Raw genomic sequence first — 14,007 nt, 5'->3', positions numbered from 1 at the left:
CGAGCAGGGGCGTGTACAGGGGGGGTCCAGGGAATCCGGACCCCCCCCCCTTGCTCGCACAGAAAACGCATCTAAGGGGGTCTAATTTTAAAAAATTTCTGGGGAAGGGCCCCCCAGACCACCCCTTCGCGTGCTCGCAACTTTGGGTTACGGTTAGACCCATGCACCCCTGGTACAAATCCTGTACACGGCCCTGCCGAGAAAATTGCCAATATTGAAAAACGAACCCCCCCCCCCAATATAAAGCTGGATACGGGCCTGATATTCTATGATAAAGATGTCCAAAATTGATTGCTTTTAGAGTGCAACTTTTTAACAATTCCACACAGTGGGAGGGGAACACCCACTCCAACACCCCCCTCCCCCCCGGGTGCTTCGTGCCCTTGAGCTCGCATGATTCGCCCCCCCCCCTAGAGTTTTCTTCTGGATCCGCCACTGGTTGTGTGTGTGGGGGAGGGGGGTTGCGTGTTATTAAACCTCTGGGATCTAAAGAAAAAAATTACCTTAGAATTGACAAAATTGCACTTCCAATATCAATTTTGTTCAATTCCCTCAAAAACGGCCATCTTGAAGGTTATAAATTGCTAAGATCCAAGAGCTTCCGGGGGCTCCGCCCCCTGGACCCCGGGCAAAGGCTCTGCCCCTGCACCCCTAGGGTGGGCCCCTGGACCCCACCCTTTAATGGCTTTGCGCCAAGGCGCTCACAGTGTGCGCTTCTCGCGCACACTCTTCATATACATTGCGATGGAAGTAACAGCGAAATCATCCCCCCCCCACAACTGAAAACCTGTCTACGCCACTGTATCTAGCTATTCATCCATCCATCCACCCATCCGACCTGTCTACAAATCGGAGCTAATCTGACAGGTGCGTAGCTGGGGAGGCCCCCCTCCTCTCCCGTCTCCCCCCTCCTGAACCCTCACCTCAATAATGTAGCAGCGACTTTGATCAAATATGACAGCTTCGCACCATCTATCGAGAGAAATAATTCATATGCGCACATTGTATGTTGTGTGTAACCGTAAAACGCATTATTAAATGTATTATAATGATCTAAAACGTATTTAACGTAGAGTGGAATTAGTATAATTACAGTTCCTATACAAAACAACAGTTACTGGATAAGATTGGTAAAGGTTTGGCTGTGACATTCCCATTCTACACTTCGATATATGTATTTCAATAATGTAGCAGCGACTTTGATCAAATATGACATCCTCGCGCCATCTATCGGTAGAAATAATTCATATGCGCACATTGTATCTAGGTAGACTACTGATCTCTATAATAAAATCATGATATAGATTATTATAGTGAGGTGATCCCGACACCATTATTGAAATACATACATCAGGTCAGGAGTTAATAAAGGCAAATCATCTCTGGAAAGGCTCTCTGGAAAGTCATGAAAAGTGTTTTAAATCCTATTGTAGGGTTAAGTCTAGGGTTGAGATAATGTCATCACACATCAGAATATATGGCCCTAAGTATGCCTCAGATTGCAGGAAAATGGCTTAAATATTTCAAAATATCCTGGGGACCCCACACCCCATAGCGCTGATGTGCCTACGCCGCTGCACGCGAGGATGCCTGCGGCAACCCAGGTACATCCCCCCCCCCCTGATATATGTATTTCTATGCGGGGACCATCCATATAGACTCCTATACTATCGATGTTGGCAATACCAGGAGACAAAAGTTGTGTATAATGTGTATGTGTAATAGTGTAGGTATGTTATATTGTGTCACAACATTGATACACTCGTTTAACTAGTATATTATTTATATAGAACGATCTATTGTGTATATTGCTTCATTGTTCTAAGAGTACCATAGAAATCGCAGCCGATTATTTGGCCGATTTATTTGTTATTTCGATTTCGATTTGGTGGGGAGGGTGTACTTGAAGTTCTCGTACGCGTTTCGCCGTTTCGTACGTAAGAAAGATACGAAGTTTATATATTTACAATCGATTGAAATGTATTTATTATCGAAATGCTATTATCTAGCGAGAGCACACCGCTGTAGCGGGAGATCTAGAATAGAAGGGACTACTATACACTTACGCTCAGTTCCTAGTTTGGGACCAAGGTATATATAATATAGCTCGCATATATGTGCTAAACTAATCGGGCATTATAAAAATAGGAATAGATAAGGATGGTGTGCAAGCACGAATGCTACATGTGCACAGGCACTATAGGACCGTTTTAAAGGGGTTAATTGTGCCGTTTTGGCTGTTTTAAATAAAATGATGGTAAATTAACATTGCGTTACCATGAAAGTATTTACTCCGTTGCCTAATACCACGTAAACGTCGTCAAATGATCCTTTACAATACACAATCTTGCCACACATTCCTCTGCAGAATCACAAACAAGAGGTCTCGTGTCTGTGGCCAGCTATGTGTGTGACGTACAACAGACAATGTAGGTAAGAGTGTACATAAATATGCATATATTATCATACACACATGCCTATACTGACTTACCTCTAGAATTAATAAATGTAACTGTAGCACTTTTACATTTGATAATTTACAAGGTCAGTAGTTGCTCACTGTGTAAGGAGTTGCGCATGCGATCACGTTTGGAAATTGCATATGGAATGCGTAGGTTTTTGACATGCTTAGTCAAACCTCAGTTAATGTAAATTGTATGGTCCGTAGTCAACTCGACTCACCGGCTAACTCATGTAAGATGTTTCACATGCATGATATTAAAACGTTTGCGTGTAGGTTAGTACATTTGTGATAGATGCATGAGTAATAGATATGTATAACATTTATTTTAGTCTCGGCCGATCTCCACAGGCCTTGTCTCAACACACGAGTCGTGCACAGCACGTTACATGCCCTAGGTTACCACAGTCAAAACACAGCGAGATTTTAAAATAAATGTTATTGAAATTAAATTGTATATATATCTATTCCTCATGCATCTATCACAGAATGTACTAACAGACACCCAAACGTTTCAACGTCGGCGCGTGTGAAACATCTCACATAAGACAAGTTTAGCTGATGAGTCGAGGTACCCTATCTCCAGTTGAGACATCTCTACACACTGAGATTGGAGTGTCAGAATATTAAAGTTATAATCAAGAGATGTAAAAGGCGTCATTTGCATTTGGAGTTTTCTCATGACTTCAAAATTATGTATATTTACAAGTTTTTAACACTCATAAAACAGCATGAAGCCATGTTTGGTAAATGGGCATAAAACCAGTTTCTAACGTGTAATCTTTAACGTACTATATACATTAGAACACGGACATCTAGAGTGTGAATGCATTGGTGTACGATACAACACTTCAGAGCCAAGATTTGATTAGCCCTCAAATTATGTAACAATCGATTCAGGTCATAAATGTTGTAGTTAAATACTTTTAAATACTTTACTGATTACACTGTAACACGTAAAAAAGGCCAAAAACACTCATCATGTTTCAATTGTAGTAAAAGGAAAAGCTTATTAGACTAAAACCAAACAAACTGCTATACTGTTATATGCACAAAACGAAACCATCGCAAAATAGTAATAACCTAGCCAAACGCATTAATTTTAACCAGGTCACATCTGTTGTGAACCAGAAACAATACCAAATTATGTAATTTGTATGAGTTCTTTAACACGGAAACACGCACTATAATACGATGATTACTAACATTTTCCTTAAACTAAAATAAACAATGATTCACACACTATAGCTATATTAAAAAATTATGCTGCATTGCTTTACATAAAAATGTTTTGTTTGATCTGGTTGCACTGTAAACCCAACATTTAATAGATGAACTCATGACATTAATGCCATCACTGCATAAAAACTTGCCAGTCACGTTTATAGGTATATTGCAAAATTCATTCTCTGATATGCATGGCCACCTCACTTTCTACATACTGATATGCATGGCCACCTCACTTTCTACATACTGCAACAACTTTTTATAGTCATAGATGGAGGAGGAAGTCTGCATCATGCACGAGAAAATTGCTTACGAATCAGAAACTTTTTACTCGACATCTTATTTCAAGTTTTTATTGCAAGCTGAATCGAAGCCACGACCGTCCCGGTTTTACATCGCGACGACATTGTTACGGTTGCAGGTAGAAATTGTCGTTGCCATGGTCACAGGTGGAGGAAATCATCATCGTCGCACGCAAGAGCCTCATCTAAATTGAAGCCTTCCCAGAACTTTTCGCTCGCATCTCTATTGGAGGCTGCGCAAGCATCCTCCTCCGCAGTGTGATCCGAGCTTCCTGTGTGGAAATTTGATAAACAACTGACCTCACCGTACTGTCTCAGCTCGTTGAAAATAGCTGTGTCAGTTACAACATTGCCGAGTAACCACACCATCTCACAGCCATCATACACACATACAAAGTCAATACTTATATTTTTTCCCCTTTTATAATTTTTTTTCTCTCTTCCTAGCGCTTCAATTCTTAAAACTGGTATTTTTTTTTGAAAAATTTATTAATTTTTCAATTTGACTGATTCTCTCAGACAAAGAAGTTCTCTCCTCTTCAAGTTTTGAATATTCTCACTAGCACTGTACACACACACAAACACGAACATGCATTTCTTTCAAACTGTCATTAGCACTCACCCTGCAGAAGCACAAAATCATAAAGGTCCTGGGTGTTGCCAGAGCCTGCTGCTGCCTCCTGGATTCTACCCTGGAAACTCATGCCTTTCTGCGCCGCAGGGATGCGGGAATCGCTACCAAACTCGCTTAGCGCCATCGTGAGAATGTCAGATGTGAGCTCGGACTGTGGCAGAGTCCCAGCTATCGGCGACGCATGCGTCACCGTCGTGGCTGATGACGCTGCGATGACAGAGCCGAACGGAGAGCTGGGGGGCGTTGCCGGGGTTACGTCCGCAAAGGACGACCTGTCAGATGCTTCGGAATTGTTGGAGATGATCTCGAAGTCATCCCTGCAAGATTGCAGCATAGAAATACAATACACGTCAACCGGACAATCAATGCCCTATAAAACTCATGTTCTCGTTACTCTCTTGTTAAAATTTTATTAAATATATTAATTTTTTACACAAGATTCATCAACGTTATTTGCTTAGACCCTACTACAATACATTAAACATGTCACGTATGTCTGAAATGCTAATCAATAACTGTTTCAGCCTAAGAGTCCACACTGTCTAGCATATTAGGGTTCTTTTACTTCTTTAACAATTGAGACCCATCGCATTTTGAAGATGTAGTAATTTAATGAAGAGAATCGAGCTATCATAGCTTTTCCCTCTGCACTAACACACCAACGAAACGTGTAGACCCTAGAGACCCTGCACAGCAAGATCACTGAGGATATGCCCAGCTTTATGAACAACCTGTACTCACCCGACAGAGCTAATGGCTTCATTCTCTCCAGACCAGTTATGCAGTACCCGCCTCCACACCTGCACCTGCCCGTCCCACCGTCGACGACTCATCTTCAGGAACTTGTTTGGAGTTTTGGGATGTCCCGACTCACGCATATGCCTGCAACAGCATTATACATACATGCACTCCCAGATGCAGCTTCAGCAGCAACGACAACAACAATGAAAACAACCGTATTCATTTCATATAACAATGACATGGTATATTTCTCATTAGCTGAAAACTAATAAAAGTTAGACTAATATGATGCTCAACCCACTTTATCAAATAATGACAAATCACTAAGAGCCAGTGGGCTGCAGATAGCAAACAAGTAGCTGTATTTGTCAGCTCAAAGTTTGCATCATAAATCCTTCGCAGTAGCTGGTAGTGGTAGGGATTAAAGACTCACTTGGGCAATGCAGTGACATAGTTCCGGTAGACCAGATTGTTCTTCCCATACTCTAACTGCTTCTGTCTTCTCAAGAGAATTTCAATGTTCTCTTCCAACTCTTTCTTTGGTCTGTAACATAATTCAGTGTTTACCTGGTCAAAATCTATTCCATATAACACAAATATTATCAGCAACAAACTGCAGGAAAACTCTTAATATAGTATACCAAATTAATACAGTAACAAAAAACGCAGAACTAGGTGTTACGCGTCCGGTCATCCATTACAAAGCTGATAGGCTTGATAAGCTGATAGTCACGATTGGGCCATGCCACCCTTCAAATCGTTGATTTTACTGGATTTACTATTGCTTCAAAAGTTACAAAAACACATTTTTTAAATAAAATACCTAAAGGTAAGTAATATTAGGTTAAAACTTATTGTTTATAGTTTTTTACTGAAAACATATAGTTGGGTTCACATAAGAAATATATGACCGGACGCGTAGCCTGGATTTCCAACATTTTACTTTTCCCAATCACAACATATACACGCCTTCACGTTATCACAGCTTGATGTATACGTCGTTGAACTGATAGAGTTATCTGTGTAATAGATCCGCACTTGTGACACACTCCAATTGGCAATCGAGGACGAATTACCCAATTGCCCGACATGCCTACTGAAAATTCTGGGGAAGAACCCTGTATAGTAGTAGTAATTTTTTACTTATAGCCACCACCACATATTCATGTGCGTATTAGTCTGTATATAAATGTTTGCTACTACTAATAGCAAAAAAATACTTCTAAAATAATTAATGTCACAAGACACTACATATTACCCAGTTGTCTCATAATTCATATTTTCAATGAACTCCTTGTAGGAAGTTAGTCCTTTCTTCATCTCCTCCTCCTTCTCTTCAGCCTCCTCCACCATGTCCCCCCAGCTGGTATTGCCAGTGCTGCTGCTACTATTCTGACGCATGGTCAGTCTAGCGCGCTCTGGCAGGGCTTGCTTCTCTTCTACCACATCCTGCCTTCCTCCGATTACTGCAGAAATGTTGCTATCGCTTTTCTGAAGGGGACGACTCTGAGCATTAACTTGTCTCTTGCTTCTGAATCATGCGTAATGAACACTCATTTTAATGTCAACGATAATTGTAGAATGTGGATCTGGATCTACAGACTATTAATAAAGCATTGGTGGTTGGTAGATAGTAAAGAATATATTACATACACAGTGTTAATCATGAGAGATAGCTATCACATGAAACGAACATATGAAATTCATTCTGCATATATATACGACTGGTGAAGCAATCAATTGCAAGCCACTAACAATCGTATCAGGGTTGTATAATAATTACATTACATATTAATAATTTTCAAAGGCTATTATTGAATATTTAAAGATTTTGGATACCAACATTGTTGAAATTACTATCCAACAAATGGGATGATACCAGATCTTTGAGGGGGATATCAGATTTCAATACCTGGTATCCCGAATGGATACCATAATAAAAATCTAATTTCGACCCCTGCGTATCATCGCTAACTTTATAGCTCAGTGGCACCAAATGATATACTCGTTAAACTTAAATGGGGCAGTGCAATGCTGTGCAGTGAAAAGGCTGGGTGTATCATGTGTACATGTAACAACATCAGTGACGCCAGTCATTGCTCACTACACGTACGTGGGCAATCAAAAGTTCACGTGCATCGTTATATGGAGAAATAAGTATGTACAGAGGTGGCACCTAATGTTGGCCATCAAATAACAATGAAAATAAAAAAATATATAAAATTTCGCATAAAAGCTTGAGTGTATCTTAAAACGTAACTGTGTAACCTAAAAGTATAATTCAAAATAAGTAATCTTATTAGTTGCAACGTTAGGGAACATGTATTCTCGGCATTATATATCCATAGTAAGATCTTTACCCAGGGATGAGATTGGGTAATTTAATTTTCAGCTGAAACTTTAATTAGCAAACAGAGGAGCGAGCAATGCGAGGACCGTAGGTCATCGCCATGCTAGGGGGGTCCGGGGGCATGCTCCCCCGTAATTTTTTTAAAAGAATGGTGCAATTTGGTGCATTCTAAGCTATTCTGAACAAATTATAGGAGACTCTTGAATCACCTTTTCAAGTTGTCAAAAGGAACAAACGAACTATAATAGGAAATCAGGGGGCTGAAAATAGGGCAAGTTTTTTTTATTAAATGTCTAGGCATAATGATATTTTTCTGTTTCCACCCGTCGCTTGCATTGTTTTACTCAGACATAAGCTGCCTTGCTGCGACCAGATTTGAATGAAAAAAAACACAATGCGAATGGAACAATCAGTGCATAGTCATGCACACAACATGCACGCAGCAACATGTAAACCCGGCCCCCAGGCCAGGCATGGGCGTTACGTGATCAGCTACCTCAAATGTCTGCCCCTCTACTGCAGCCTGTGAACGAGGATTTTCTTTTCTGGTACGCAAAAACAGATACACTGTATACTTCGCTGTCAGCCTACTGTCTACACTCTACAGTCTACAGTCAGGTGCTGTTGAGGGTATATAATTTAAATTGTTACATTGTTACCCCCCTCCCAATTTTCTCAACGAATTTAGACGTTTCACAAAATCGACCCCTGGGACTGTCAAATCCTCGGATTTCCGCGGATCCGCGGAAGAATCTCATCCCTGTTTACCTGGGAGCTTCCTTGCCATCATTGTCCACGCCATATCTCTGCTCTCTGGCCCATCGGCGATTTCTCCTGCATTATAAGAGATTCAATTTGAAAATAATATAGCATATGAACAGTCACGTTTTAAAGGAATTATTACATAAATAATTGCACGATCAAAGAAAAACATAGTGAAATATAGTCGCACCTAATAGTGAACATATTACGAATTACTTCAGTATAAAAATTACTATGGGTTTATACTGTTAGTGTTATGGTATATAAAATAGCAAATAATGCAGCCACTTTTCGGGTCGTGACGATTCCCTTGTAATCGGCAACCAACAGACAAAAGTGCATCTCGTTGAGTGACGTAGTGGTTCTAGATTGGTACAATATATCGATCTATTGCTTAAAAAGGAATACATTATTCTAGGTTCTTTGGATATTTTCAGTTAAAATAGGTTAAAATTATGCTACATTGTTTTATTGAAAAAATATGATGGAAATCTCACCTGTCTCTGTTCTCTCCATCTTTCTCGTACTGTGGTTGGTTTGGTCGAAGAGGGCTGCGTAATGGACTGAACTCTCTGCTATCATGCCTGTTCCCATTTCCTGTTCTAGATGGAGACCTGTGCAATTAAATTTCTTGAGACTAAATGTAAGGACAAAGTGACAACTGGTGTAGGATTACATTATCCGTCTAAGGATCACAAGCATCTATGATTATGGGAGAACTGGAAAATGAAAAAACTGGAATGGAATGAGAATGAGAGATTTAGTCCGAGCCGACGCAGACCCCAATAATGGGACCCAATAAACCCGCACCCTCAGATTAGCAAAGCGGAGTTATAACGTCTGCATTTGCGGACTAGAGAGATTGGGCGGCCCAAGGATAGAGAACATGGGTCCCAATAAAACCAATGTGCCTAACCGGTAACCCTAATCCTAACCCTAACCATAACCCTAACCTATTAGTATTATATTGATATAATATTATCTTTATATTGATGTAAATGACATTGGTTTTATTGGGACCCATGTTCTCTATCCTTGAAGTTGAACCGATTGGGCCAGTGCAAAAAAATGATTTACATGCAGCTGGCATATCACATTGGAATTTACAGTAATTTCACTAATTTGTGATATTGACTGCACTAGGCAAACATGTTCAAAGTTTAAGTTGGGTTGTAAGCAAACAAATATTGGTTTAAAAATACACTTGTTGTAATAGTACTACTAGCTACGTACCCGTTTGAAGAGCCTTTCCTGTCAGACTGCCGAGGGACATGGAATTGGAATTCCTTGCGTCTGCGGTATCGGTCTCGTTCATTACGATCGTGTTGATTTCCGTACTCACTCGAACGGTTGTTCACTAATTCAGATCCGTGAGGCATCTTAAATTATTAAATTCTAAAATGGCGCAAAAAAAACGATAGGTCGATAGAAGATGGAGAAAAAAGAACCGAAAAACTAGGAACCTACAACTGATCACTGGACAGAATGTTGTCTGTTGTTAGAGAGAAATTTCGCGCCAGAATCTGCGCTTGCGTAGACGGTAGTCGTAGTTCGGACTTGCGTAGACTGGTACCCGGTCCCACCTCTCGGCTTAGTTACTCGATGGGATGATCGGATCATGTGAGTAATCGAAGTGGGAGCGAGTACCAGTCTAGGACTTGCGTAGTTGATCAATTTGAGCCAAAAATATAAGAAATATTATTTGCCAGATCTTACTCTATAGTAATGTAGAGTATAATCGTTTATATTTTATTACATGAAACATATATTTTTTCTCATTTTAATTTAGCAAGGTAGATTTTTATATGCAGAAGTTATTGTTCTTGACGCTGATTGGTGGGCTGTCTGTTATTGGTTTAAACTGACTGGCGGCGTATTCTACGTGCAGATAGTGCACTCCTTCTAGCTTTTGTTCTGCTTTTAATGTTCTTTTCTATATGCTTCAGCTTGTGGTGAATAGGTAAGTGCGCACATTCCGTAGTTAATAGATTTTTAAGGATTGCTTTGCCTTTTGTTTTTTAAGAATTGCCATGGCGAAACCACTCATTTCTGATTTCACGATAGGCATACGCTCGATCGTCGGACTGCCTAAGGAGTCTAGCAGTAGTAGCAGGAGTCTATCACCTGGTAGTAGTAGTAGTAGTAGTAGTACTAGTAGGGCCTAGTAATAGTATTAGTATTAGTATTATTACTAATATTGCACACGGAGTGACGGGGCGTCTTCCTTAACATTTCGTTGTGTCCGATTTACTGAGTACTGAAGACTGTGCAGTGAAGTTGGACAAATGACGTGGGATAAATGACGTGTAAACACTGGAAAACTAAATCGTCCATTTATGGTTATAACTTATGTTGTGTTTGCTTGTTTAGTTTAGGGCCTACTCTTACTTTTAGTTATTGAAATTGAAGAGTGATCAACTTGCAAAATTATTATCATTATTGACATTAACGAGAGCTAATAATGTTTTAGCAATAATGAGCCTATTTTGTGTAAATGGTAATACTATTACTCGTGATCTCTTAAAATATATTTAACCATCCTAATTGGACCAGTTTTATGGCATTGCCACTTGGCAGTGTAGACTGCATAGTGAGTGATCAATATGACAATCAACACAACCCAATTGCAGGTAATGGGCGTGTGTGCTGTTACTCAACTTACTGTTTATCTTTCAATCTTAGGTTAATACTTCTTGCTGCATAAAGACCTCAGAGGTTGTATACACATAACAAGAATGCACAGCTAGCAGCAGTCATTGGCCGGCAGCCGCGCCAGAACCAGCGAGCAGCTCTGTCCAGCAGACAAGAATAATTGTGCAAGTTATAGACACTGAAGTATGTCGGGTTCTAAGTCATCACTGCCATTGCCAGTCATGGATGGTAATGCTGTCTTTGGAAATGAGAGCAGTGTGCCCTTACCAACGGGTGTTATGTCACCTATGACAGACCTGGCTGTTAACCTGGGCAGTTTAAGCACGAGATCAGATGTTGAGCTAAGAGCACTTCCATCGCATCACGAAAGGTTAGTATGCACATATTTTTCTTGTTTGGTATTACTCAAATTTACGTATGAATCATCAAAACCAAAGGTCAACTATTTAATTTTTAATTGTCTACCTGTTTAGCAAGCTCGTGTATTTGAATGAGCATTAATGTTTTTCTGTGCCAGATTTAATAAGATCCATGTAATCTTTGTTATTAGTTTGGGAAGCACGCCAAAATGCAAGCTATCACTGTCCTTATCAGATACGCCAACCCTAAAACCCTGGATGCAGCCGTTTAATTGTGGTAAGTACAAATGCTTTAATAGTCTAGTAGTGAATTATTATTTAATGCAATGTTTCTTCTATGTATGTGTATTTATATCAGCATATTTATGCACCATAACGTATGAAGTCGTGAGCTAGGCCTCAGTGTACTAAATGCAGAACTAGATATTGTATGTTTTGTCTGTATCCGATGTAACATTCTTTAGCGTGTTCCTGAGTTGTGCACTGGTATCATCACCAGCTAAATGTATCTTCTTGGTATATTTATATAGGTAAATAAATTTCTACTGCTTTTCCCATTACCTATGGTAGAGAAGAATCCACTGTTATAATATACATGTGTAGACACATGTTCAAGGTGACATTGGTGCCACATAGCTTAAGTACAGATTTTGTAAATATCAGGTTTCACATGGTATACATGTATAACGTAATACATGATATGTAAGTCATATAAAAACAATATATATCTCTTATAATATTTAAAGGGGATACACTTTATTAACAGGCGACTTTCTTTAGTGGTTATATTCAAAATTACTCTGTCTGACCCATAGCCCATTCTGAAGTGGCATGTAAATCCATTATCCTTTCCACGCACACATATCTTCTAATCCAAACACACTGTACAAGCCATTCGGCTAATTAGAGAACAAGAGTACTTGGAGATATTTGTCAATGTGCTGGGCTAGACTCTTTGTTCTGCCTCTTTCCACCAGATTTAGCTGGAAAGGTCAAACACCTTATAGATAGCTGGACAAGCCAATGTAATATACGACGTGTTTGCGTGCGTTCCCCGAGAGTTTGTGCTTTCATTTCTATATGTATACGTTCACTGACTAGATTCCCTTGCAAAATCACCATAGGACAGATCAACATCTTCCGAATTTGATTAGTTAATTGCGAAAAATAATGTTTATCCTACTACACTATATATCAATCAACTGTGTGGTTGTCCGTATTCAACATCGTTGCGGTGTTCCGTGGCCTGTAAAATGGAAGGCATATTAGTTATTACCCCTCACTCTTCACACTATGGTGCTTGGACAGGGTAGGTAGAACTAGCTGTGTGCCACATTGCGAAGGTTCTTGTTTGAGCTTTGGTGTTGTTTTTAGTTTTTGTAATTAAACCGCGGTAAAACTAATTATTTCTTAGTACGATGGCCAACCATACACGCCGCTGTGCACAAACAACAGAAACATGATGACCAGAAATCTGTCTTGTTTTTGTGTGTGCACAGCGGCGTACGTGCGATGAGATTGCGTGTTGCAAAACAGCGTTTGAACGGCATTTACATGGATAACATTGAGGCTTTGGTAGTAAATACATTTCGTGTTTATTTACCATCATTTTCTTATTGAATCGTTCCAAATGGCTGTGATAGAGACAAACGTAGTTCCCCTGGAAAAAACTCGCGTGGCTAGCCGTACCACCTACTACATGACAGCCTCTACAGTTCACACGCAATTTTGTAGAGCCTCTTCCAGCTATCTACCAGTGTAGCCCATTCACTCCCGCTACAGGAGCGTTTCAGGTAGCGGGAGCAAAGGGGCTACACCGATAGAGTTAATACTCGACCGAGAAAATATATCGTGTGGTCATACGCGGGCAGGTTCTGTTGCCTTCAATTTATCCACTGGTGTAACTGACAACGCGTTTTAATTGGTGTGCGCTTTGTCGAGTGTTTATCCTTGAAAAATATTTGACATCGTCTGCCCTTTGAATTCTCACCAGAGGTACCTTTCTTGCGTGCAAAGGTAGTGATTACAAGCCCAGGAGGTACTGGCAGAGAGCCAAGTGATGTTAGTAGGCTTGCTAGTGGCCTTTGTGTCAGCTGCTAGGTCACGAAACAGTCAACCAAGCAGCGCCCAGCGTTTGTATTAGAGCGCTCGTGATTGGCTGAACACGAATGCGGGGTGCTGGCGGGCGTACAGATATCAGCTGGCAAACAGACGCGCGTACATTTCAATGAGCAGAGCAATGTACATAAGCGAGAATCAGTTATATCGGCTTGCTTGTGCGTTCATTCGGCTATATCCTGTCACGGAAATTAGAAGACATGTTTTCTACTTGACTGACACATTGCAGAAGAAGTGTTGTCTCCGGGTTTGAGGCATTAACGAATACTGTAAATTTATACACACGCACATGCACAAACAAACACGCACACACACACACACACACACACATACACACACACACACACACACACACACACACACACACACACACACACACACACACACACACACACACACAC

At 40.3% G+C, this 14,007-nt stretch overlaps 2 protein-coding genes across 4 annotated transcripts in view; one reads left to right on the top strand and one right to left on the bottom strand.

Annotated features, from left to right (window-relative positions):
* Positions 1-1,962: 1,962 nt before the first annotated feature.
* LOC106809626 lies at positions 1,963-10,015 on the bottom strand. 3 transcript variants are annotated; one of them, XM_014812781.1, is made up of 8 exons: positions 9,711-10,015; positions 8,975-9,079; positions 8,484-8,549; positions 6,624-6,896; positions 5,799-5,909; positions 5,366-5,506; positions 4,613-4,941; positions 1,963-4,262 (listed from the first exon to the last, which is right to left on the bottom strand). In XM_014812781.1, the coding sequence occupies exons 1-8, from the start codon at positions 9,854-9,856 to the stop codon at positions 4,132-4,134; spliced, it is 1,302 nt and encodes a 433-aa protein (XP_014668267.1). In that variant the 5' UTR covers positions 9,857-10,015; the 3' UTR covers positions 1,963-4,131. The 3 variants fall into 3 exon arrangements, with proteins under 3 accessions (XP_014668267.1, XP_014668266.1, XP_014668269.1); XM_014812780.1 differs by having other exon boundaries at positions 8,975-9,091; positions 9,711-10,014; XM_014812783.1 differs by lacking the exon at positions 6,624-6,896 and having other exon boundaries at positions 8,975-9,091; positions 9,711-10,014.
* Positions 10,016-10,316: 301 nt separating this feature from the next.
* LOC106809625 (M-phase inducer phosphatase-like) overlaps positions 10,317-14,007 on the top strand; it is a gene marked incomplete in the record, with an annotated part of 32,912 nt that continues 29,221 nt past the window's right edge. Inside the window, 3 exon segments of the mRNA XM_014812779.1 lie at positions 10,317-10,437; positions 11,160-11,499; positions 11,680-11,765. Coding sequence (XP_014668265.1) covers positions 11,315-11,499; positions 11,680-11,765 — 271 coding nt within the window.

The sequence above is a fragment of the Priapulus caudatus genome, unplaced genomic scaffold (genome assembly GCF_000485595.1).
Source record: "Priapulus caudatus unplaced genomic scaffold, Priapulus_caudatus-5.0.1 Scaffold369, whole genome shotgun sequence".
Taxonomy (NCBI): Eukaryota; Metazoa; Priapulida; class Priapulimorpha; order Priapulimorphida; family Priapulidae; genus Priapulus; species Priapulus caudatus.
Note: the sequence above shows the minus strand (reverse complement) of the source record. Positions and strands in the feature narration are given on the sequence as shown.